This window comes from Solenopsis invicta, chromosome 2 (assembly GCF_016802725.1).
Source record: "Solenopsis invicta isolate M01_SB chromosome 2, UNIL_Sinv_3.0, whole genome shotgun sequence".
Taxonomy (NCBI): domain Eukaryota; kingdom Metazoa; phylum Arthropoda; class Insecta; order Hymenoptera; family Formicidae; genus Solenopsis; species Solenopsis invicta.
In genome coordinates, this window is record NC_052665.1 from 14,922,586 (window position 1) to 14,950,019 (window position 27,434).

General features: G+C 34.5%; 1 protein-coding gene across 3 annotated transcripts; it reads left to right on the forward strand.

Annotated features, from left to right (window-relative positions):
- Positions 1 to 2,483: 2,483 nt before the first annotated feature.
- LOC105197409 (neprilysin-2) lies at positions 2,484 to 27,014 on the forward strand. 3 transcript variants are annotated; one of them, XM_011163743.3, is made up of 10 exons: positions 2,484 to 2,849; positions 18,001 to 18,146; positions 20,757 to 20,885; positions 21,401 to 21,646; positions 21,901 to 22,112; positions 22,294 to 22,470; positions 22,601 to 23,095; positions 23,405 to 23,696; positions 23,946 to 24,196; positions 24,970 to 27,014. In XM_011163743.3, exons 1-10 carry the CDS (start codon positions 2,818 to 2,820, stop codon positions 25,306 to 25,308), a joined length of 2,319 nt encoding a protein of 772 aa, XP_011162045.1. In that variant the 5' UTR covers positions 2,484 to 2,817; the 3' UTR covers positions 25,309 to 27,014. The 3 variants fall into 3 exon arrangements, with proteins under 3 accessions (XP_011162045.1, XP_039313335.1, XP_039313338.1); XM_039457401.1 differs by having other exon boundaries at positions 20,790 to 20,885; XM_039457404.1 differs by having other exon boundaries at positions 20,793 to 20,885.
- Positions 27,015 to 27,434: the final 420 nt, after the last annotated feature.

Below are 27,434 nucleotides of genomic sequence, written 5' to 3' on the forward strand. Positions count from 1 at the left end.
AATCAGTGGATATTTCCTTAATTAATATCGGCACACTTCCACGCTACCGTTCACTGACTTTATTCCAGTTCGACTTTCATCTTGTAGTTGGGTTTTTTTTTCGTCGAGACAAATCTTATGCAGCTTGACAACAACGACGGCGGAACGAAATGCCATAATGGCTCTCAATTGGATCCAATTTATTTTTTTATAAATACAGAAATTACATACTGCTCTCTTTCTCTCTCTCTCTTTCTCTCTAGGCGCCCTTTATAAAACTAATCAATCGGCCAATACGCCAATTGACGGAAATAATCGCGCGTCAAGGCATTCTGATCTTTGCCTCGACGAAATAATTCCGATATAAGTAAAGTTTGATACACGAGCAGTTTGTTTATGAAAATAACGTACATTGAATCGAGTCATATTCCAGTTCCGGGAAAAAAAAAACTTTTCTGCAATATTATTTAATTAATCCGTTATGTGTACATTTCACACATCATGCTCGAACGAAGTGCACGCCTTGTGCGTGACGAAAAAGTACAGAGGAGCGTGCAGGAGCGAATGACAAATTGCAAAAGCATTCTTCGACGACCGTAAAGGTTTCCACGAGGTTTTTACGCCGCACGCTATGTAACCTGATTAGCATTCGCCCTTGGTCATTACCCTTAATAAAACTTGCGCAGACTATACTCGTAAAGAAACTTTTGTCACGGGGGAACGAAAAAGAAGGTGAAGGATGAACAGATCATCAATCGCGATCATGCGTATCGATTGCTTCCCTTTAAAGCGTTACGGTTAACATTTGTACAAATATACGTAAAGACGGTAATTCTAAAAACATTTGCAAACTGCAAAGTAAATTGAGAGAAAAGAATGGAAAGGTATAGAGAAAAAAAAAATAAGACGAGAGAAGAAATTAAGTGATATTTAGTTCCACATAATTTGCAGTTTAAGCGCCAGCCTTTGATATTGACGAAGTTTATTTTATTGATGTTCTCTCTTTCTCTGTTTGTGCAAGGTGAGAATACACGGTTCTCTGAATTCGCTGAAGTTACCCCTCAATTTCCGAAGCCATAAATCGTTCATTGCGTCCCTACGATCGACGATTGCACGCGCGACTTACATAAGTTCAAGCCCTACTAACTGAGTTCCGGAAAGCGAGATTTACGTTCTTGTTCGGAGTGCACTATTGAAGAGTTTCGAGGTTGTTTCTGTAACGGAGGACTACTTACTACTTGCGTATATTACTTTTGAGCAGCGCGTCGAGCCAAGTTTCTGAAACTCGGCCAAATTCATGCGACGCTACTATTCATGAACCCATTTGCTGGTCATTAAACTTTAACCTCCAGCTAAAATTGTTTTTTTGTTTTTTTTTTATTCTATCGCATTAGGGAAAAAAACCAGACACTGGCCATTGTCACTAATTATTTGCGATGGTATAATTTTCTTTAGAAATTTCGCAGCTCAGCTGACATATTCTCGCAAATTTATGCGTAATATTTAATTGATATTTTTCAATACACATAAAGAAACCAAAAAGGTTAAACAACCATACTTGGTAAGACATTTCTAAATAAGTTAAATATGTACGATTGAAACATAGAATTCTTGGAACAAAAGTTCCAAGTTCTATGTTATTGATAGTTTGTGCAATATCGCATCGTGACAGAATTTACAAATGACTACAATTGCGCACTTATCATAATGGATTTCTCAAAATTGCTCGTTTGAGACGTGCGTCAGATTCGCGATGTGTCGTGACGTTTCTTGAACTAAACCTGACAAATCGAAATCGTCGCACTAATGAGGAAGTATCTCCTTGTTATTCAAATCGACTGAATCAGTAATATGCAGAGTTTAAACTCATAGTTCAAGAACAAAGTTCCACATTTTCTTCACGATTTCTCATTGTTCTATCAATCTGACGCACGTCTCAAACGAGCAATTTTGAGAAATCCATTATGATAAGTGCGCAATTACAGTCATTTGTAAATTCTATTAATTGACTCCCGTTTGGATCGTTAAGATTAGTAATTCATGGTAATTCATGGTGATGCAAAAGGTAACATTTAAAAAAAAAAGGTACGTATAATTGAAAAAAGAAAGAAAGAGGAAAAGGGAGAAGAGAAGAGACATTCGGTTTTCTCACAGAGTTCTTCAAATTGATTCCTTCAAAGATATCTTACAGTGTTTGCCGCGAAAATTTCTTCAGAGGAGGTATCTCACGGTATTAAGACTTGAAAAATGCAAATGCAAAAGAACGTTCTGTTTTGCCCAAGTTCATATTCTCTTTGTGTTTTTACTTTTATATCTTTCTTCTTTTGGGCTACGAAACGGACATGCTAAGTACACATTCCTCGGATTTTCATGGTAATTCGTCCATACTGAGGAAGTGTTCTCTCGGGGAAAACGCGAGAACTTGCACGCGAGAGAGAGAGAGACGGAGAGAGAGAGGGAAAGAGAGGTCGCGGCAGGGAGGGAGAGGACGTTTAAATACGAGCAGAAGCGCGCGCGCTACTTCAGTCCGACGCTAACAGTCCAAACCGTTTGATATCTGAATCTTGGAGGAAGGCAACATCCTCCCTCTACGATCTTCTTTTCTCTTCGATTTCCTTCGGATAGAATCGTCGAGTAGAGAAATCGCGGCAAGAACGAGGAAAACGTAGTAGCCCACGAGAAGTTTCCGGTTGACGTTCCGGAAACGACCGCGGGTCTCCCGGCTGAATTAAAAGCCGGGACGAAAGGAAAAAGACGGAAGAGTGTGTGGTTATGTGCTAGTGAGAATCGAGAAAGAAAGTACATCTCAGCGAAGCAGAGAACATTAATCTAGTCGCGATGACCAACAGCATGAAGCAAACGGTTATCAAGTGAGTTGCCGCAATAGTCGTTTGTTAAAAGTATGTTCGAAAAGTATCGAGCCATTCTTCTTTCACCCCGAGTGCAATTATCTCTGGTTTATAAACTATGATGTAATTCTTCCGACGTGCGAGCGACGTACAAAACTGTTCTAGCCAACACTGCAATTAAAGAAATCAAAAATGTGGGCAGGAAATTACTCAGAAAATGATGATTAAGTAATGATTCTCACGAGAACACGTCGCTCCTCATTATTTGCTCCCGAATTGTTTATGTCGACACCTCGAAATGCAATTTATTTATCATTCACGTCGACATCCTAAAAAAAAATTTAATTTATCATTTAATTTATCATTTAAATTTCGGAAAGAACGAAGAGATGTTATTAATACCTTTATGCACGAGCACAACGGTAGTTAAAATTGTAAAAACTTTCGGCTATTCTGCAAAACACAAAGTTTTTACAACAACCAAGTGTCGTTACTTGAGTAACAGTACTTTTTTTTACTGTACATTCGTATTTTTAGAGTTCCCGCACGGTTCCATAAATATTTGAAGCAACGTAGAATTTTCGTTTCTCGGAGTCTTACGACACTAATGAATATTGATTTTTCACAGGAATTAAAAATTCAAGCTTTTCAAATTAAAGTTTGAAACGCAGGTAGATAGCAAAACGTTTCTTCCTTCACATTCGAGGTGAAATCTTTATCCTTTTTTTTTACGCAAGCTTCCCGCGGGAATATCCGTTTAACTTTTATCTCTAAATGGGAAACTTTTGTACATCTACATGGAAAAGACACGTGTTTGGCCGTCGTAAACTCCTGACGCGCTACTCATACCGGAACACTTTTGCGATCTTTTTTCTTTTTATCATTGTGTATTCGCGAAGTTTTATCACGGACTACGTGCCCGCAACTTATGCAATGTTATTAAAAACTGGTCGTCCAATAAAACTTGATAAAATAAAACAGAATGGAAGGATATTTCATAAGAGATGAAAGTGTGTACCTAAGTCCGGTAAATCGAATCGCGGTTATCATGCGAATTATCGATACATCGAAAATTCTTCGACAGGTTCTTCGCTTTTTGTAGTGCAACGTCTTAAATAAAAAATTATAAAGTAATTTTATAAGAAATATATTGATGCTTTTTTATGCAAAATAGAGATGTCTCGCGTTTGTAGACATCTATTTTGCATAGTTTTGTATCAATATTGGCTTGCTACAATTTCGCATCGAATGTGATTCAATTTTAATCTTGAATTTTATCTGTCCAATATGCAAATCTCGATTCGATGCAAAACGTACGATATGGACTTTTAAGCTTAAATTCTATTTAATTTACGAGCTGTAAAATGCAAGTACTCGCAGGCGCATCATTTTCATATTGCTTCAGGCATATTATGATGATTATGTAAGACAGTGCCTTGCATTTGCGGCAAGCAAATTTGCAAGGTGTAATGTAGCTCACACAAAACATCTGTTGACACCGCACTCGTATCGTGAGTTTACCGTTTTGTTGTTATCTTGATTTATAGATCAACACACCATTCATTACTTTATATCTTTTCATGAGATAGCGCAATTCTCCTTACTTTTACAGACAATTGTAATCAATAGACTCGATCATTTCTAGATTGCACAGTAAAGCTATTACGCGAACACCGTTTATTTGAATGTTCGATTATCCAAACACTGCGAGACACGTGTCTTCTAAAAAATGAAAGCAAACAACCTCGAGTTGAGACTGGTAGCGCAGAATAATTGGAAACGGTCGATGAAAAAGACTGTGAAATTATTGCGTTATTGCAATAATTGATTTAAAAAGATTGTATTTATGCAGTTATCGAATAAATACAATCGTTTTAAATCAATTACTCCAACCAATGTAGTCAATGTGTCCAAACACTTATTTCAACTATATTTTGGATAATAAAAGTTCTATTACATATTAATAGTATGAGCCGATGTTAATTATTATATTTAATAAATTGAATTAACATTTTTAAAAGGCGATTATTGCCAATTCAAGCTAATGCCCAAGAATAATATTTTGATCAATTTTATTAGTTCTTTTAAGTATTAAAATTGATACAAACGCGCAATTAAAAATGATTTTCACTTTCGAACTATACTGTATTAGACGTTCTATCTCACCAAATAAATTTGTAGTAAGGTGATATCCGCATCGGATCTGGAGCGTTATACCAAACGTTTACCGTGACAAATCGCGATATCGACACGAGCGAGTCTATTAAGGCTGCGGTTCAGCTATGCAAATGAAGGAGCATGGCGTTTTAATTCAAGACGAGAAATCTCGCGATTTCAATGCACGCAGGGACGACCGGTGATAAAACGTACCAGGCGTTGATGTTACGCCGAGAACCAACCGGCCATTGCGCCGCACAGAGACAAAAAAGAAAGGTCTAATCGTAAAAAGAAAGTATTCTTGCATTCGGAAAAGTATTAGCCTTAGCGAGCCTCGGTTATGTTAATAAATATTTATATAATTACGTGCCACGCTAGTTCACGTCAATCTTGACCTTGCGCTTGCAAACGTGGGGTATATATCATAAAAGTCAGCGGAATACGTTTCCCAAGCGACTTGTAGCCTCGTGTAGCCTGGAAGAGATCGCTTATCGCGCAAGGATACGGAAATTCGGCTTGACTCGTAAAAATTAAATACGTCGCGTATACAGACTTGCAGCTCTTATATTGCGAGCAATACAAAAACTTTTTATGATCTGCGCGCAGTTGCAATTTGCACGTACGAGGCGAAGGAGCTTGTGTTTATCTACGACATTATGTTCATCAAATGCAATTGTACATAATACTTCATAATGATGGCATCGCTATATACTCGTCTTTACGATAATAACGTCCGACGTGTTCTTGAGCGCTGCTTAGCGAGCTTTAACTCTACATGGTAGTCGACGTAGTTAAATTCGAATTACAATCATTAAACTACATAGTAGTTTTATTCATTCGGTCATTTGAAGAAAAAAAAAAAAGTTTATACTGTAGCCTTACACGCACTTGTAATTAAAATTACAGGATATTAAAAAAAAATGTAGGTCAATCGCTCCGGAGAGCGATTGAAGGCTCAAGAACAAGAAAAGAAAAAGTTGATATGATCACATGTTCGGAGCTGTGTTGTTCTTACGAGAGTTAGCGTCACCTATGTAAAATAAAATTTTGAAATTTGTAATTACTTTGCTTTCAAATATTTTTGTTAAAATTGAAGGAAGAGATGGTTTTTATGAATTTTATAAAATAACCAAAGTAAAATAAAAATTACGGACTGTTTTAGCGCTACTCAGGATGCACCACGTGAAGACATCCTGCTTGTTTTCACCAACACAAATTAACTTCGATTTCAATTTAACTTAGTCTTTATCTTCCTTTAGTTCCGAGAATTTGAAAAAGATAAAGAGTAAGTTAAACTGAGAGTTAAGTTAATCTACGTTGGCGGAAAAGAGGCATTAGTCTCTTTTTTTCAGGTTTGACAAACAAATTCGAAAGCGTAGCACTTTCAAATTTCAACATAAAAATTGGCGAAAATTCAGAAGCAATGCATTTGCAGACGTGTACTCATATCAACCTTTTTTTTCCTTGTTTTCGGATTTCCAATCACTTCCCGAGCGATTGACCTCCACTTTTAAAACATCCTGTTTAATTATTATGTAATTACAAATGAGAAACATTGTGTGTATGTTTACAGTCTTGTTTCTACATTAATTGCAAATATATTAAAATATTTTTAAAGAAACGGGTTTTTAAAGATTTTTAAAGATACATAATTATAATACGAATAGCTTTCTCGTTGAATTGATATTTTTTCTGTGCGGAAGTAATTTTCCGCTGAACGAGAGACGATGCCGACGTGTCATGCAATAAAACGCGTAGTGGCAAAATCGTATCAAACTCATGAGCTCATGAGTATGATTGGTTCGCACGAGGTGAAAGTCTCTCGCAAGGTACGCTGAACATTGGAAGCGTTTACGACTCATGGTGCAAGTTTACAAACACTTGTATCGAGTTATTACGATGTTACTACGACCACGCCGTCGCGACGCAATATGTATGTAAAATTCGCGCAATCCCATTTAACTTCCTTGTTGGACAAACCTTCGGTTAAATCGATTTCGCGAAAGTACAAACTTAGCAATGTGATTTGTACACAACACGTAATTATACAATGTACTGAACGCAACCTTTCATCTGCACTGTGATACATTAAAAATCATTTCAAATGTAAATCACATGTTATTCATAATAACATGGAATCACGTTTATTAAAAAAATTTGAAATACGCTTGTAATGACGCATAATTATTTATAAGAGCATACAGTTGTTTACAAAATTTTTGATAGCTTGGAAAAAAATAATGTGAGAGATGTTAAAATTAGAAGCGTAGTATTTTATCGTATCAACGAGTTATACCCACACTATCGCTCGTTACATAATTTGTACAAGAAAATAAAGAAAGAGTATGCGCCGATTAAAAAAAGCATCAGCGCCACGTGATAAGAATAAATCCTTGTGCGTCTTTTTCTCTACTCGATAAATATGCAGAAAACACTTCATCGATTTTATTGACCTTAATAGTTTTCGAGATATACCTACGTAAAGCTTATTTTCGGAATTTTGTTATTTTCGTTATATGATACCTTGAAATAACGGATGGTGAATAAAACTCCTGTTTAAGAATACTTCGTCCGACGATCTCGACCCTGAGTAAATCTTGGGAAGGTTTCAGTTTAAAAAGTTATAATCGTAAAAAGATTGTAAAAATTATCATCTCTATAATTTACATAATATAGGATCAATAAAAATGCGAATTTACTGCTTTACAAACATAAATTACCTGATTTAAAAGCATGCTTTGTGACCACATATGCATACGAAAAGTACGCGAATGTGAAACACGCGTGTAAATGCATTTATGATTTCAACGATAAATACATTCATTAAATAGTCGCTTTTGTGTAAAAAATAAATGCTTGAGCGGAGGAGAGGCTTTTGTAAACAGAACAATAAAATTGGTGAAATCTGAAATGCATATTTGTTCACTATCCATCACATATAAGGTACAATAAAAATAATGAAATTTCGAAAATAACTTTTATCTAAGTATATCTCGAAAACTACACGAGACCCTCGTTTATTTTATAAAAAAAAAGTTGATCAATATCCTTATCTCTATAACATATATCAAGAAATGAAATCGATGAGCCAATCAATCGATGATCGTAACTTTTTCTGCATATTTACCATCCGCTCTTCTCGATTGCCGTGAATGATAACTAGATACATTTACATTTCTTTGGCCTGCTTATTCAAGAAACTTCGACGAAATTTTCGATAAAAAAATTTTAATATTTCTCACAACGTGTATAGCGAACGTTATAAAGCTCCCCAGTATATACTTCCCGCTTCACACAATGAAATAATGTACTTTTATGTAGAAAGCTATTTTGTAAGACACGAAAACTACAAGTGAAATCTTATGCATATTGAATGTTGATTTATTCATGTTTTAGTTTTATTGCGAAAATCATGAAAGAATCAACTCACGTAAGAATCGCCGAGTGAACATTTCCATGCATGCATGACCTAGAATTATAATACTATTTACGCAGTTATATAACACATGACCTATAAAATAATCGGTAATCCATATTTTTTTATATACGAATTAATGCGACAAATTTATAAATTCTGTAAATTCTTCCCTAGTTCCATATAAAATCGTATATCTATTATCATTTATACACAGATGTATGCATTCAAATTTTTATTCTATTCTAAATATTAACATATTATTTCATTACAAATTCCAAGATTGCACTAGGGAAAAGATGTTGCAGTAAATGCATGTAATATTATTGATTTCGTAAATAAAATACTTAGGAAGAATGCTAATTTTTAGAAGACACATTGACTGTCAACGGCGTTACAGATGCCGTGTATCGAGTTTCGTAAGAGATGCGCCGTGTCCGAAAAAAAAAACTTTCGCGACTTTCGGCAGCATTTCGTCGGATTTTATCAAATATGCCAGACGCAGTCGAGTTGATATTCCAAACGTATCCATTCGCGACGGTTCGTCAACGAGGAGACTCGAAATTAATTTCACGACCTCTTAAAGGAGAGGCTTCCTCTCTTACCTTGCGGTTTACGCGAGCCGCGAATCGCTAAGGTCGACTCAAAGTCGAAAAAGTCACGCTAATCAGCACGCCAACTGCCATAATTTGATAATTGAGAGTAAATTGAGAATAAAAAGCCCGTTTGGCCTTAAACGCGGCCTCCTCCGATGCGAAAATTTGCCGTTACGCCGCCGTCGTCATCATCGTCGTTATCGTTGTCCCGCGCCCACTCAAACTGGCCCCTGATGGTCGACCTCGTTGCGGTACAACGGGAATATCGAAAACACGCGAAAGCTCATAACACTTGTCGTCCGTCAAAAGTACACCTCACCTCCCGTTATCCCGTTAAAAAAATTTACACACACGAGACTCGCGTACATGAATTTTAAAAATTATCAGCGCTTCTCATTCTCTCAGTATTTTACATCAAAACTAATGTATTGATAAATGCAATTTTTTTTCAATTATTCATTTTCTTAAATTATAATAACAATTGGTATATGATTAACTCGGGAAAAATAAAAAAAATCATGCTAAAAAAACGTACGTTTTTAAATTCGTATAAAAATGAAATAGGTATGATTTTCTTAATTATTTTATAATTATTTTTATCAGATACACTATATCGATTATTTTTTATTCTACTCTTGTAAAAATTTGTTTTTGTAAGCAACTAGATACGTTAGAATCTTCACGAATGACCACCGTTATAGCTATTACAATTTAAGTTAATAAATAATTAAAAGTATTAATTCATTTTATAAGAGTGTAATGAGTTTTTTAATGTACTGTTTGCATCTCCTAAAGCGCACAGTCTTTGAAAAACAGCAGGCGACGCCTTGATGTGTGGAGATTGATTATCGCGTGCATTATAATGCTTGCCCGAGTCCGGCAACAACGTGCTATCGTGTAATTTACGAGAATTGGAAAATGTACCATCATCAGAACTACCCACGAGAAGCTGTGCGACGTCGCGAGTGTGAACGGAGCCAAGGAATGAGACGAAACGCATAAAAAGATAGATCAATGAACTATATACGCATAGCGCGACCTGTCATTTAAAATAAGCCGTAAAGATAATAAAGGCCACTGAAAATACAACGCGCGTTCGTCGAGATAATGAAATGAACGTTCGTAGGGGCCGGACGACTCGGAGATTACGAGAAAATCATGACCCGCAATCGGAGCAATCACAATATTTGATGTACATAGTAACAGCATTATCACTAATTTTCAATAAAAAAAACTGTTTATAACAGAGTAATGCATATTAACGCGCGGAAGATTAACGCGCCTTTATCTTGTTTACTTCTTGTTAATATTAATCAAAATATAATCACTACAGTAATTATAAGTTGAATCTAACGCTGGACATTTTCTACAGAGAGAATTACTGATCGTCAAGCGATATATTGTAACTGACGCAATAGGTACTAAAGAATATCGGCCGTCGATTCTATCGTTAGTTAATATTGCTTGAATATTTAGCAACGTCGTGTTCCCATTTCTAAAAAAGGGATAATTATTTATACGATTGAAGAGGTAAACGCGGACGCATCCATTGTGTGGCTCACTTCCATTCCGGAATTAACGTTGCGTCAAGCGACACAATGGGACAGCACAGTATTCTAACGTATATAGAGGGAAGAGGGTCAGGAAGACGATTAAGAGGCGCCAGGTCATGGCACGTGAAGGCGATGTCACGCGCGTCTTTCTCACTCGTGCGTCTCTTCATTACGATGCAGCTCGCACAGCTTGCTTTGCCTTTCTGTCGGTCCTGCGGCGACACAGTTTCGCGGTCGCGGTACTCTGTCGGGGGCACACCAGGCCGTCACGTGCACCGGTGAACGTATCCGCGAGGACAGCGCGCTCGATGGAGAGCAACGGGGTGTTCCGATAACACCTATACCGCACGAATCGATTTTCCATGCGACGGGAGGCGTGACGCCGATTACGCGAGCAACGGGAATGAAGGCATTAGTTTTAGAGGAAACACACACGGCTTTGCTTCGAGATTATCTTCTCACGAGGAAACTCAAAAATTACACTTGAGATTGATGAAATTATATAAATGATAAACTCTGTAAGCACGTAATATTATTTAATATTAAATAATGTTCCTGAAACATTAATAAAAATGGTTATGTGTTTATTTCTAATAATATTATATGAATACATTATATGAAAAAATAAATAATATTATTTTAAATTATCGGGGTTATTTTAACTTTTATATGTAATAAAGTTTATAAATATCTTGTTTATGTGTAATAATTTATATTAATTTTCAACTCAAATAATGTTCGTACAACATTTTTATAACATTCCTCGGATATTGAAATAATATACCACGAATTTTACATAAAAACGGACACGTAACATTAATGCAATATTCCCAAAATATTAAAATAATATTAAAAATATTGAGTAATATTTTCGGAATATTATTTTAATATTTTAATTTTAATCATATTTGTATAATATTCTAGGAACATTGTAGCGCTTTTAGAGAATCGCGAGGTAATCTCATAAACAGATGACTTAATCTAAGAAGTTCTATCTTAAAAATATAGAAGATTTTTTTTTTATTATTACACGTAGCGCTTTGTCCCTTCTTCTTCTTTATGAGTGAATACGTGAAATAATCGAGAAAGAACTTATATAAGTTGTTTTGTAACTTGTATAAGTTAATATTTGAAGAATCAAGCAACATTTTTTCGCTTCGTGCACAATTACACACGTGCATGTGCACGCAGAATCAAAGTTTATCGCAGGATCGCTAAAAGTACGCTCATTCTCACGTTCAATTATGTTGTCAGGTGATGCTATTTGCAAAAGTACACGTGTCAGCGTGTCTGAAGAAATAATTATAACCCGTATCGTAATAACTTCGACATTGTACTCGGTAATTATCACTTTTATGATGTCGTTAAAATCAAATCTCGTCATTTTATGGATTCATAAGTTCTGTGCGAAGTGAAGTTATCAAAATGTTATCAAACGATTTGATGTGCACTGTTAATTGGGAAACGCGTAATCTATTTCTCCTTTAAATGTAATATCGATGTAGAGCATCGAGTATTGTGGTCCTTTCTTATTAACACAGTTGGGATAAATTATACGTGTTAAGTCTCTTAGGTCATTAAACTCGTAGACCAGCAATATTCTGCAACGCCGATATTGCTATCAACTCAATTGCGATACAGATACGATCTTATATATACGTTAATTTCGCATATAGTCGCCTCGTCGATCAATCCATCGCGATCCGACGATGAGGCTTGATTGCTTGGTTAGTGACGCGACAAATATGGAATATGGACCGTAATTTCTCGTCGAACCTCTAGGGTAAACACCGCGAAATCAGAGGCTAATCATGTCTATCTCTTTTCTATGATCTTCCACTACGTCGTCGATACACAGCTTTGCTGCGCAGTTATTTGGAATTATGAATATATTATGACGATTTCCGATTTTTTTCTTTCCCCAATTTAACTGAAACGGAGCAACAATATACTAATTTTCGTCGTCCGCAAAAGAAATACTCAACTTTATATAGTATCTCAAGACAAATATCACGTATTAATATTAAGTTTTCTTTTCCTTATTTACGCCGTTATAAATAGATATATTGAGTCTGGAATCTTAAATTGAGAAATTCGTGTATTGTCAGGGTCAAGGCCGCGCATCAGATGAGGACAATATGCGGCATTGACTCCGATATTACGCAACGGAAGATGCACCGGCCTATGTCGCCGATGAGGTCAATACACTCGTTGTTGCATTACGCGCGCTATAAGTTCTATTATGCAGTCTCTATCATCCCAAGTGCCTACATTCAATGTATTTACGCGCGCACGCGGGTACATCGCGGTATTGTTCGCGAGACAAAAACACGTATGACAAGAATCAATAACTGCAATTGTACATCGATTACTTCTTGCGTAAATGCAATCAATAATTGCATTTTTTGATTGCTTAACAATTTTATCATCAGATCAAACTTGATTTTTCTTCTTTTATAAATATATTGTTATTTAATAGAAAAACAATTGAACTTTGAATTATACAGAAAATATAATTATTAAAATTATATTGCCGTTTGAAAATAAATTTGGTTAAATAATGTAAGTAAATACTGTTTACGTGTACCGAAATGAGGAATACCTTTTTGTGTGTCAATGTAAACAGAAATATTTTATGTGCGGTTAAAACAAACCCATGTAGAATAGTATTATTAACAATAAGATGCGCCTCGTTCCGTGTAAAAAGTCGAAAATCCATTATAATTTTCACAATCTTTTTATGATTATAACAAATAGCGAGCGACGGCTAAAATCTCTTGGAGTTCACTCAGGGGTATGATCATGATAACGTATATTAGAATCCAGGGTTGGATAAGTTAATAAATTTTTTTAACTAAATTAAGTTAAAGTGGATGGCACATATTAATTTAGTTACGTTAAACGTTATATGAATAAAAAAATTAACTCAGTTAAAATTACGTTAAGATTAAATTTGCTTAAGTTAAAATAAAAGTTAATTTTGAAAATCATTATTTATATAAACTTAGACTATCGTAATTTTTTAAAATTGCATTATTCTACATAACAAAACAATTACAGTATAAATTATCAAATAAATTTTGTTGTTTTATTTATAATTTAAGTTTATATGAAATAAGTTTATATAAAGTACATTTTATGGTGAAACTATCAAAAATATGATTTTACGCATATAATGTAATATATAACCTTATATATGATATATCGATAAAATATAATCCTATTAAAAAAATTGATCATTATTAAAGTAATTATTAAATTTTAATAAGAGCATTATTTCAAAATCAGTTAACTTTTCTCGTAAGCCATCAACCAATATTCGTACCAATAGTAAATCACCTGCACTAAACATTCGTTCTACATGTGCTGAGGATGGTACCGATGTATTATACTGTCATTTATACAGATAAAAATATTAACGTAGCAAAAAGTTAATAAGTTAATGTATAAAAATAACTAGTTAAAGTTAAAAATTAACGCATTTAAAATTAACTAAATTAAGTTAAAAGTTATTAACTTTTTAACTTTTTCACTAGTTACTACCCAAGTCTGTGTTAGTATCAAGATCATCGGAGCTATTTTCCCTAAAAAGAATAATTACCAAAAGTTATTTCTCGTCGTATGATTATTATTCAATCATAAATTATAAGTTTTGATGGTCAAGGCAAATCGATTTTAATTACTTACTGTTTACGTCACTGGTGAAACTTGTGCATTGCGCAATTGTAATGTGAAGGAAATAGAAAATCTAGTTAACACATTATTGAAGCAAAAACTGCCAACGTGGTATAAATAGTATTACGGAAACTGTCTTATCTGTTGACGTTTTAAAACCTCGCAAAAATATTGATAATAACTCGATAAAGTGGCAGATTGTAACATTTTCGAGTACACATGATTTCAGCCTGTTTATATTTTTCCAAATGTACTCGGACGAGGTCTCGCTAACCGATTATGCGAGAAGCTTAATGCGCCGAGATCTGGCGAGATGATCGTAAAAATAAAACGCGCAGAAATGGCGCGCGGCTTGGAACGATGAATAAAGAACCCAACTGCGGTTTTGCCTTTCGCTCGTTGCGCGCCGAATTATCTACCGTGAAAGACGGTAATTCTCTCACTGGATAGGAAAAGCAATCCATAAATTCTGACGTGCGACGTGCTTCAGATCCAAGTAGCATTTTAGTGGCACGTTCGACAGCATTGCACGTACTGTTCACGTAATATAAAAGTGGGGAGAATCGATTTCGCGCGCGCGAGATTAAAAACAAAAAAAAGGCGTGAAACTTTTTTAGCATTTGCAATAATATCCTATGCGTAAAACAAGTCTTATTGTCGAACGATAAGAAATCATCGATCTCTTCGTAATACCCTTATTTACATTATGTAAACGATGTATAGTTTCTATGTTTTCCATACGCAGATATATATCCGTACAGCACGCTTAAATATGCTTTCCATTGCAGAAACGTAACATAATTTCAATTTCAACTAATGCGTATCGGATATGTATTTAACGTGAAACGATGGAAGCAAATTTAATTTTAATTTGTTTCCACACGGTTACCTGTGAAACATAGATTTGTTATGTGTCTGAAGTGTAACAAATTCGTGTCGCTGTCATATCATTCTAAGATGGTATCAGTTTGGTATTGGTTATGCATTTAATGTTAGACTATTATTCTCAACGAGGATTATGAAATATTTTACATACTTATCAATCCTGCATTGAGAGAAAAAAATGCCGTAATTTTAATAAATATTTATTCGAATAGTATCTAATGAAATATTTACTTATTATGATACAAAATATTTATTCTATAAGAAAAAATGATACTTAAATTAATGGTTTTTGTACTAAATATATATTTACATTTAGTAAATATTTCATAAGTACTATTCGAATAAATATTTATTAAAATTTAGATATTTTTTTCCTCAGTGATAAGCACGTGAAATATCTCAGTTATATGTCAATTGCGAAATGACGTTACATACCTGACATATTGTAATAACATGACAAAAATTGTATATGTTACCCAACAAGATTACGCTTCCGTTATGTATTCACATTTTGTGTTATAAACGCCACGATTGAAATCAATTTACGCGGATACATGCCCAAAGACATGATATTGATACATAACTGCCCCAGATAGCCAAATGAGCGTATTTAGTTGTCATTTTGCTGTCACTTTTGCTGTTCCACATTCAATTTCACCAAACTAGAACCAAGGTGTTTCCACTATAGTTTTGAAGGCTTGGGAAAAAATACGTTTTTCTTTTTTTTCAATTTTTTCGCAATTTTTTCTGTTTTTTCAAAGGTAGAAAAATTTATTGGAAAAATTCAAAAAGTGTTACATTATAATGATACCTCATCAGTATCAAAGTTACCTGTTTTATGATATGATTTCTTAACTCTAGTTTGCCACACTTATGTTCGAGTCCGTAGTTTGCCATACACTTCTATTTGTGAGACAGCTTGATTTTTCATCTTGCTACTTTCATTTTGATTAATATTTTAAAGCTTGTATTGCAAAAATTAAAAAAAATACATAGTCTAAATTTCATGCTCATAAAATAATAGCAGGTCGAGGGGATGATTTGAAATAAATAAATTTATAACAATATACAGGAAGAAGTAAACGAGAAAGTATTACGCTTCAAGATTTCACCGGATCAGGATATGGCAATAAGACAAATACAAAGGTTTTTCTGTAATTCTTTTATAAAATCGTTATTTATCGAGTTATAAAGCGTTAAATTGATGGATTACATGAATGAGCGTACATTAGTTTATATTAATTATTTATGAAAAAATTTGTATATCTCGGTTCGAAGTTCTACTGCATGATAACTTGTTGACGAAAAATTGTCGTTAATTATAAACGAATAATGTCATGTCAACAAATTGTTGATAACAAGCTACAATTTACAAACTTTAATAATATTCATCAAGTATTCTGCTTCTTATGTCAAACTTTTGATATCATATCATGCCATCATTTTGTTCTCACGTTGTTGTCATTATGACATATACGAATGCGAGCTCATAACGAGCCGCCAGTTTGCTGTCAGTATGACGTGTTATTATTCATAAATGTTTGCTCTTAAAATTTCATTAACTGGTGATATGTTTTTGCTTTCTTGTTGCTAATTCACAATCAGTACCACGTTAAATTCCATGGTCAGTAAATTAACAACAATTCGCAACGACACATGCAGTGCATTAATTGCCCAATGTGCTAAAACTCGTTATCTAACTCGTGCTAAACTTGGTTATCTGGATGTAATGATGATCATTGTTATCGTCTCTTAACGGTTAGCTTTCTAAAATTAAACGGAAACACATTCATTGCGGTTTGTGCTGTACGGATATATATTTCTTCATGATATGCATAGAAATAATATAGAATACAGCATTCGATATCACAGTACATAATTTATACATGGAATATATGTAGATGACCAGCATTGTTTCACGGGCGACTAAACTCGGAAACACGATGCGGAATTAGCATAATTATTATGAGGATTACAGCAAGAGGATTTTGCAGCTCTGTATTATATTACAAAGCATATTATTTAAAGCAAGTCGCAACAATATCTTGCGCGCGGCTGCAGACACGTGCAATAACGCTCGAATAATCGCATAATTTAATAAGTTAAAAGTCTGTTAAAGTTCAGTTTATAGAATCGAGAATTAAGCAGATTCCCACCCTTTAATCTTACACACTAATGCAAAAAAATTATGATTTTTATAGGTTAATACAGGAAATATTTTTCAGAGAAAATTACGAGAATATTCTGTTATTTATATATAATATTTTTAAAACAACTTTAGATATACAGGGTATTTCATAACATGTATGCATAATTTCAGAAATAAAGTCAGGATACAAACTTACATAAAAATTTATATACACTATAGATCATTTTTCAGCTCAGTTATCGAAATACAAATAATTTTATTAATATTGTAACCGGCGAAAAATGCCAGACACTCATTATTTTTATTAATGAATTGTACTATTTTACAATTTTATTAAATGAATATTATTCCTTTCTAAATATACTACTTATTCAAAATTTCATAAAACCTAGGCAAATTAATTAGCAGCTATAAAATGCAGTAGCATATCTACAAGTAAATGGACAGGAAATGGAACAAGATAATTAGGAAAATAATATTCACTTAATAAAATAATAACATTCGATACAAAAGTTATAAATGTCTTACATTTGTCGCCAGTTACAATATTAATAAAATGATCTATATTTTGATAAGAACCGAAATATGTTGTATAGAGTGTATGAACTTTTGTATTATTTTTATGTCCTGAATTTATTTCTGAAGTTATGCCCACATGTTATGAGGCACTCCCCGTATATATTTTTTAGGGTTAATGTAATTTTGATTGTGTCGTTTCTTTCACTTTATGATTTTCGTGCAGAAATCCGACATGGTGGAAGAGGCGGTCCGGTTTGGAACGCGGGTTAACGGTGATAGCGGTTTCCGGATTCCTCTTGTGCATCGCTTTGGCGGTCGCCCTCGGAATTTTGGCGGCCAACACGACATGCAACACCACGTCCAGGACCGGTAAGAGCACTCACTCTTATAGCGATCTATAGTGCAATACGATCCGTTCGCCACACATGTTGCAAATGCAGTATTGTTTGAGAAGCACAGAAGCGAGACCAGCACTCTCCACTTAGAGATTTATGTTGAAATCGAAAAAAAGAGACCTCACGCACGTGTAGCTTTGAATGAGTTGCTTGGATCTTCTTTATCTCAAAATTGAGTCATCAAAAATACTGAATGTTAGTTTTTATACGCTTTTATCTGGAAATGATGCACAGTAAGATATATAGGATGATTCACCAGAGTGAAACAGAAACAAGATACACATCTCTCTTGAGTTTGAAAGTGCAAGAAAGAAAATTTATAGAACAAAATTTACATTTAATTTTGAAATATATCTAACATGCTAACGTTTATATAAATTACATAATGCAATTTTTTCTTATGACGCTTTTATTTTTTTCTGTAAAATAAAATGCAATCGAAGAAGATCCAAGCATATGAGTTTTGCATTTGTGTTCTTTGTTTGTGAAAGCCTATCGTCTATTTTCTCATTTTTGCACCTGCAGGATCGGATTTATCTCAATAAATCTATTAAAACACCTTTCCACAGACTTTGCTCTTAAAATGTGTTCAATTTTCTCAACTGTGTGAAATATGAAAAACATTGATAATAATTTTTCTTTTACTTTTTAACGAAACTTTTGTAACGTCAAAATTTTCGTAGAGAAAATTTTATTTTACCTGTTCACAATTTAAAATCTGTAAATTCGATCCTGCACATACAACAGCAAAGTATCATGCACCGACATCTCAAGACGTGTGTCAGTCTCGCATTGCAGCAAAGACATTACTTAACATCGTCCCATTGCATTAATGCCTGTAGCAAAATTGCTAGTGATGAGTAAATCATAATTCCCCGCAACATGATAGCTGCAGACTTCTGTAATAGCTTATGCAGCAGTGCGCAACTTGTAAGAAAAATCTAAATTTAATTCCTTAAACAACTGTTTTCAAATCCTGATAAAATAAATAAGAAAACTTTATATTATTAAAGGTCATACGTAAAAACAAAACAAATTTGTAATGTTTATTATAGGATTTTACAAACAATAATTTTTAATGCATTGAAACAGAATTTGCATTCTCTATTGCGTGTCTCGCTGTCGGTAAAACACAAATTGTTCATTTACAAATTAAATACTATGTGAAGGACGATTATGTGGAATGCCTAATAAAAAAGTTAAAACAGTTTATGCAATGCGCAGTTTGTACCAGGATTTTAATGAAGGTTTTAACGATACTTAAATTATACGTTTTTAATTGCTGTTAGATATCTTCATGAGTGCTTTATCGATACTCTCACGAATCCATACTCTCATGGATCGTGTTTCGTTGATACCTCGAAAGGAGGATCCGTGCTTTTTAATGCAACATTTACGATTGAAGCCGTTCGGTAACGGTATGTACCCGCGTCGTAAAAAATGTTAAGTGTGCGAAAGTAAGACGGGTAATTGCGGCGCCGTCATCGTAAATTTTATTTCTACATCGGCGCCTCATATCAAAGCGTCCCACCCGGTCATTAAACGGGAGGAAGAGAGTTATGTTACGTTATGAAACCGCTTCCGCATTTGGGGTTACGAAAAGCTCCATGCTTTTGTCAGTAACATATATTTCGTACAGTGATGTGTCTTAAACAAAAAACTCGCGAGAAAATCATAGCACCCTAAAGGAGTAATAATAAAATTCATGACGTACACTTCGAAGTGACGTCAACGAAGAGGGTGATTCTGACGCATTTTGATATTTTTAGTGAGCAAATGTTATTTTGAGAATTGCTCACCCACCACGCGTGTTTACACTAGTGTAACATGCTGTTGAACGTGTAATCGCGCCAGTTTATAATGCACACACCCCCTAATGATCTATTATTTTGATTGCGCCGCGCGCGTCGATCTGGCGTCGAGTCCGCGAAAGCGTCGTTACTGACGCATTCGAGATATTTTCGGAGAGTATTTTAAAAAATCGACGGGGGATAAACTTAGTCAGCGCTCGGTGGTTTAATGTTGCCTTTTCTTATGTGAACATGTCTAATGATTACACACGCAATCCGACAGGGAATAATAATAAGGAGAAACACAGCACACGATGTTTACGTAATTACGGATTGAGAGAGAGAGAGAGAGAGAGAGAGAGAGAGAGAGAGGGAGAGACAAAATTGCAATTAGAAATTTCTGGTTCCAATCTATGTTTAATCAATTAAAAAATAATCTTTCATTAACTCGTGTGTTTGTTATAATAGAAATGTTTTAAAAAGAAACGCATGGAATAAATCATTATTATGCAATGTAATTCTTGCGTCTAATTTAGAAAATTTATTGCTGTTTTTTTAGAAACACATTTTCTAAAATTGATTTAATTAAAAATAAATAAAAGTATATATATATATATATATATATATATATATATACAGCACGCATGTTAGCTACGTGACAGAGAAACGATATTAGGCTTCATTGTATGTGCAATTTAATTTTCACCACAGCTTATGCTTCGCATTCATTAATTTGTTGCTATTTGTGCATTCTTTTCGCACCCACAATCGCACCTGCATCCGCACGAGAACAGATACTGTTAACGTAGAGATGCTACCGTCCACAGCAGAGGCGTTAAGCGGTTCGGAAACATCGAAGAACATGATACCAAAGGGAGCGAAATGCGATGATGTATGTTTAACACCTCAGTGCGTTCATACAGGTTAGTAAAATGTTAAACGATATTTTTTCTGTTATATGAATAATAATTATATTTGCCAAAAATATATTTTCACGATATTGATAAGTAAAAATTAAAATAAAAAACAAATAAATAATTTTAAGTAAATTAATTTTCTATATCTATCTTAATAAAAAAAGAAATTATTTTTTTATGTTTCTAAAAGAAAATAAATCATGTATTCAGGATTGAGATATCACAATTTTTTGTTTGATATTTCATATTTTATCTCGATAATATATTTATTCATATACGCTTAATAATCGAAAATTTTGCTAATAAATAAAACGAATCCTTTGTAAAGATTGCTTAACAGCATGATTTATTAGAAAATATTTACAGTTCAAAGATATTTCAAAATCTAATTTAGATGTTTAATTTTTTATGCACGATAAATTAATTTTATAAATTGTAACACTCAAAATCTAAGAAAATTATTTCTTTATTGTCTGGAGATATTGGATTTTACTAATCTGCTCAACATGCACGTATCACAGCCTCTCTAATAATCAAAAACATGAATCCTGATGTGGAGCCCTGTGATGACTTTTACAAATTCGCCTGCGGCGGCTTCCTCGAATCCACGATTATCCCTGATGACAAAACTAGCGTGACTGCATTCTCCACTATCGTTGATGATCTCGAGGAACAACTGCGGCTGATTATAGAGCAGGAGAGTCTTCCGAACGAGCCAAGACCATTTAAACTTGCCAAAGATTTTTACAAAGCCTGCATGAACAAAAGTAAGCAGCCGCGACATGAAATTCCATGTAAATCGCCAAGCTCGAAAAATGTAACAGACTCGTTTAATAAATCCAATGAAATCATACCAAAATTAACGAAATTGTAAATTCTACTGATAATTTAATGAAATTATATGAAGCTTGAATCCTATGAATTCTTCTCTCCAAGAAAGTATTAAAGTACTGAATTATAAAAGATTCTTTTATCTTTTTTTTTTATTTTATTTGATTCTTAAGTCTGCTGTTGCTTTCAGCCGCTATAGAGGAGAAAGGCTTGACACCATTACTAAACAACCTAAGGAAACTCGGTGGCTGGCCCGTTCTGGACGGCGAAAGATGGAGCGAGGGCGATTTCAGTTGGAAAGATTCCGTCTACAGATTTCGCAAACTGGGCTACTCCGTCGATTACTTCATAGATTTTGGCGTTAGTGTAGATCTGAAGAACAACTCGAGGCGCTTGATCGACGTAAGTACATAGCAATTTACTCTAAACACCGGAGCAAACGCGCAGAACTAATTCATAAGTATAAAATCATCATCGTACGTAAGATGAAGTGAAAGAAATTATGGGTTCTTTTCTTCTAAATCGAATACAGCATTTATCCCCAATACACTCTAAATAAAAATTGATAATTTTTTCATCTTAGCTCGATCAAGCAGCGCTCGGTCTCTCGCGCGAATACCTGTCGAAAGGCTTCAACGAGAAAATCGTCCAGGCGTATTACAAGTACATGGTGGACATCGCTGTAATTCTCGGAGCCAATCCGGATCGAGCTCGCACCGAACTGAAGGAGTCACTTGAATTTGAAATCAAGCTCGCGAACGTAAGCTTTTTAACTATCAATTGATACGAAACAATTTTAAATATAGAACTGTGATATAAAGTTTTTTTTTTAATTATTAGTCAATTGACGTATTAATGTTAATTGATCGAACGGGTAAATATGCATACAGATTTCCCTGCCCAACGAGAAACGACGCAACGTGACTCTTCTTTACAATCCCATGACTGTGAACGAGCTGTCCGCAGCCTATCCCGGCATACCATGGTGGGAATACTTCAACACTATCCTTGCACCGCAAGCACAGTTAGCTCGGGACGAAATAGTTATCGTGAATGTGCCCAGCTATCTAAAGAACTTCGAACGGCTGATTAGCATGACGCCGAAGAGGGTGCAAGCGAACTATGTGTTCTGGAGAGCGGCTGCTGCGTCAATCAGCTATTTGACGGATGACATCAGGAAGAGACAGTTGAAGTACACAACGGAATTAAACGGCAAGACAGAGAGAGAGCCGAGATGGAAAGAATGCGTGGACATAGTTTCCGGCAGCATGGGAATTAGCGTCGGCTCGATGTACGTGAGAAAATATTTCAAAGAGGACGCGAAGAACACCGCGCTCGAAATGGTTGACGATATCAGGCAGGAATTCACGAAGATCCTTAAGAAGGTAAGAGAATACTTGAGTTTAAAAATATGTAAAGAAGATGAAAAGCTTACGATTCTTATTTCGACATTTTTCTTATCTAGAATTGAACTTAAAAAACTCTTTTAGTCTCTGTTTTAGTATTTCTTGTTGTGTGAAAATTACAATAAACTAAAACGGCATGAAATAAATGTAAATCCTGTCATGTGTATCTTTATCAATAAATCAAAATCGATAAATTAGAATCTTGGAAATAGGATTTTAATTATTCATATTTTTGAAACGTTAGAAAATTTTTGATGAAATCACACGCACTTTTTTTTTTTTTTTTAGGTGGATTGGATGGATGAGAAGACCAGAAGAAACGCTTTGGAAAAAGCAGCCGACATGACTTCACATATTGCCTATCCAAGTGAACTGTTGGACGACAGAAAGCTCGAGAAATTTTATGACGGACTTGAATTGAGCGCTGACGATTATCTTGGAAGCATTTTTAATTTATCTATGTTTGGAACAAATTTCTCATTTGGCAGACTGAGGAAACCAGTTAATAAGACCGAGTGGATAAGTCACGGAAGACCGGCTGTCGTTAATGCGTTTTACTCGTCGATTGAAAACAGCATTCGTAAGTATTTCAAAATGTTAAACAATCCCGTAAATATATATATCAATCAATAATTATCACACATCAGATTATTTTCTTCATGAATTGAGTAATTAGCGTATACTTCAATAAAAAATTCTATAAAATTATATTAGCTTAAGTTCTCCATTTTTTATAATATTTGTCACTATGTTCTCTCTCTGTGTGTGTGTATGTGTGTGTGTGTGTGTTTCTGTGTGTGAAAATTACGTTTTCTATTTTTTCTCGTAGAATTCCCTGCGGGTATTTTGCAAGGCATATTCTTCAACAATGACCGACCACGTTATATGAACTATGGCGGCATTGGCTTTGTCATTGGCCACGAGATTACCCACGGCTTTGACGATCAAGGTAGACAATTTAATAAGGAAGGTAATCTCGTAGACTGGTGGGAGTCAGAAACGAAGAAGCATTATCTCAAGAGGGCCGAATGTATAATTCATCAGTATGGAAATTATACCGTGAAAGCTGTTGGATTGAATGTAAGATAAATTTTACGTATTTATATAAATATTTGTGCATTTAGTCTTTGCCATGTAAAATATTTTTTTTTTTATTTTTAGCGCGGAAAACTCTAATTGTAAAGAAATATTGTTAAACATAAAAAAAACTTTAATTGTATTGCACGAATTGTTTCGCAAGCCATACTTCTTAGCTTCACCTTTTAAATAAAATATTTTTTAATGATAATTAACTCAATGCGGTCACAATTATCATAACATTTTTTATAAATCTATTTAGGTACTGCTAAAATTTTTAAATAAACCGTGTTATCTTTATATGAATAATTATTGCTTGAGTCAATGTTTATTCATTGGTGGTACCATAAACCATGTTACAATAGAATATTCATGTGCGATAAAAGTAATGACAATGATAACAAAAGTTTCGTAATGTCGTACTCGTAAAATTATTTACTCAGCAAACCAATTCACTTAGAGGAACGTACGAGTTAAAAAATATATAGTTGCTTTAAAACGTCTTCTATTTTTGTCATAGTTTTACGCACAAAAAGACACATGTTTTGTTATAGAAATTAAAATGCGCAAAACAATTTAATTGTCAACAAAATAATGAGTATGTAGAATAATCAATGTAACGAACACAAGTTCAACTTTTACATTTTGTAACGTATATGTAGAGTATATTAACATTTTACGATACTCCTTGTAAAATGTAAAAAAAATAATCAAATTCTTTGTTTATGTAGAGATATTTTCTGATTTTTATTCTATAATATAATTTGTTCTTGTAGTTGAACGGAATAAACACCCAGGGTGAGAACATTGCGGACAACGGCGGCATTAAGGAGGCTTATTACGCGTATAAAGAGTGGGTCAAACGAAACAAGCCAGAGCAGAGATTGCCGGGCCTGCCGTACAATCCGGAACAATTGTTCTGGATAAGCGCGGCTAATTCTTGGTGCAGCAAGTATCGACCGGAAGCGCTGAAGCTGCGGATTACGACGGGCTTCCATAGCCCGGGCGAATTCCGCGTTCGAGGACCGCTGTCGAATATGGAGGAGTTCTCGCACGACTTTAATTGCCCGCGCGGCTCCAAGATGAACCCCGCGAAGAAATGTACCGTGTGGTAGATCTCAGGTGTCGGCGAGGTACACGCGAACGACGCCGACCGACTCCGTTTTTAACCTTGGAAGTTACAATGCTCGTTGCTTGAAACAATCAATTTTATTCTTAACGGCCCAGCCACTAAAGTCATATTTATGGAACTAAATAATTATTTATTTTCTTTTTATTTTTACAATTTCGCGTATTTGTACTGTCGCTTCTAAGGTTAATGAATTCAATGGAGCCGTCGATCTCATACCAACAGGATACGGAAGTGTAGTTTGTTTCCCCATTACAAGTATCCTGCCGTACGAAATTGCCGCAGCGGGGAAAATATTTAATCAGTGAACGCTGTTCGAAAGCAAGAACTGAAGTTTCGCAATAATACGGAGTATGCAAAAGGGAAGCATTCTCCACGAGGAAATCCATGGAGATCGACTTGACCTGCGCGATCTTAGGCATATGGGATTATACACATATATTATGTATCGTTTTTGGTAAATTTTTATAAGGAGAAATATGTCACGGGACGCGCGTACATGTAAATAAAAAAAAAAAATAACGACGGATTTAAAGAATGAATTAGTTACGTGAAGGTTGTTCGCTTAACGCTGTTTTTTAATGTACAAGGCATTAATGATTCCTGTGACAATGTTTGTCGAAGATTTTAGATTATTACGGAGAAAATTAATTTAAATTGTCTAATGTGCTCTAATGTAGTTTCTAGTTTGAGAATTTTGATGGTTGACATATATGGTAAAAAAAATGTCGGCACCTTAAGAATTCGCTTTTTATCCTTTTTTTTTTATTGTTGACAGCTTTGTTAAATGTTTCGCTTTTTAGAATAAATTTTATTGACGCGAAAATGGACAGTAATGATGCACACTTATATAAAATGGTTCACTGTTAATAAAATTAAACAGTGAGAAAAAAATCGAATGGAGCAGCATGAATATTCTTCGATATGAAATTTAGTAGGCTTGTTTTATAATGAAGATCTTATCGAGAAAGTAATATTACTCGCGTCACGACTATTTTATGTTGAGTATTATTTTGTAGTATTATCTATTAGCAATTAAATTGCAAATTAAAGTAAAATGAAATCTACTTAATGTAATTAAACTAAGCTAAAAAAAACAAAACTCAAGTTTCGTTGCCCATTTTCTCCCTTCAAATTTGCTGAGAACGCCGTGAGATGGCAAATAACATTTTTTACAAAATTCGTAATTATGCGTATTTAAATTATATCGTACACAGAATATCGATCCTCAATATTTTATGAGCCACCTCGTATATGTAATTGTATATCGGCGTATCTACGAATTTCGATAATTTAGTGCGATAATTTTTATTTTTGATCAACCGTGTGTTTTCGTGTAAGGTTATTAATCGTAGAGAATTACGATGTTACTTAGAATAACTTATTACAAGTATTAAGCGTAGCTATTTAACTGCGAGCGTTTGAATCGCGATACTCGCAACTGCTTTCCACACCGTGTAATCCCTCACGTTTGCATAAATACATTACATTTTTGCGCCACATTTCCCTTCACTCTCCTCCCTTAGACGCATTTCTCGTATTTATTATACGATGGTCAATAAGTTAATCATCGAGTTAATCACCGTAAATTTAAGTAAAGACGTATGTACCTTGTATAAGGTATTTTTGTTGAATGTAAGAATTTAATACAGGAAAACTTCATGTAAATATATCGAACTGTGCTTTCACACACGTTTCTCCCAGAAAAATATTATTTTCTTCCGGAGTGTAAAGCTGACAATTTTCAATTTGACTGCGCGAATTGACGCGCACAAAAATTGAAATATGTCACGTAGAAGCTTAATATATGTTTCGACGAATCGAAACGAGACCTAACTAAACCAGAGACAAATAACAGAAAAGCCGACGATGGAGTTCCAGGTTGTGGCAGGAAAAATGATTTAATCGCTCAATGTGTGTATGTATACGCGGAAAGAACAATTTTATGGAAATATCTAAAAATTTAGGTCTAGATCTGAAAATAATTGTGTTGGACAACCAGAATAGTAATTATGAAAACATTTAAGCATGATTACCAATGCTACAAAAACTTTTAACATTCTAGCAATCAGCTTGAGCATCCAACATAATTATTTTATGATTTAACAAATG

Coding starts and splice junctions, on each gene's coding strand:
- LOC105197409 (XM_011163743.3), top strand. CDS start 2,818: ATGACCAACAGCATGAAGCAAACGGTTATCAA. Junction 18,147..20,756: donor CAACACCACGTCCAGGACCG/GTAAGAGCACTC, acceptor GCACGAGAACAG/ATACTGTTAACGTAGAGATG. Junction 22,471..22,600: donor TTGAAATCAAGCTCGCGAAC/GTAAGCTTTTTA, acceptor ATATGCATACAG/ATTTCCCTGCCCAACGAGAA.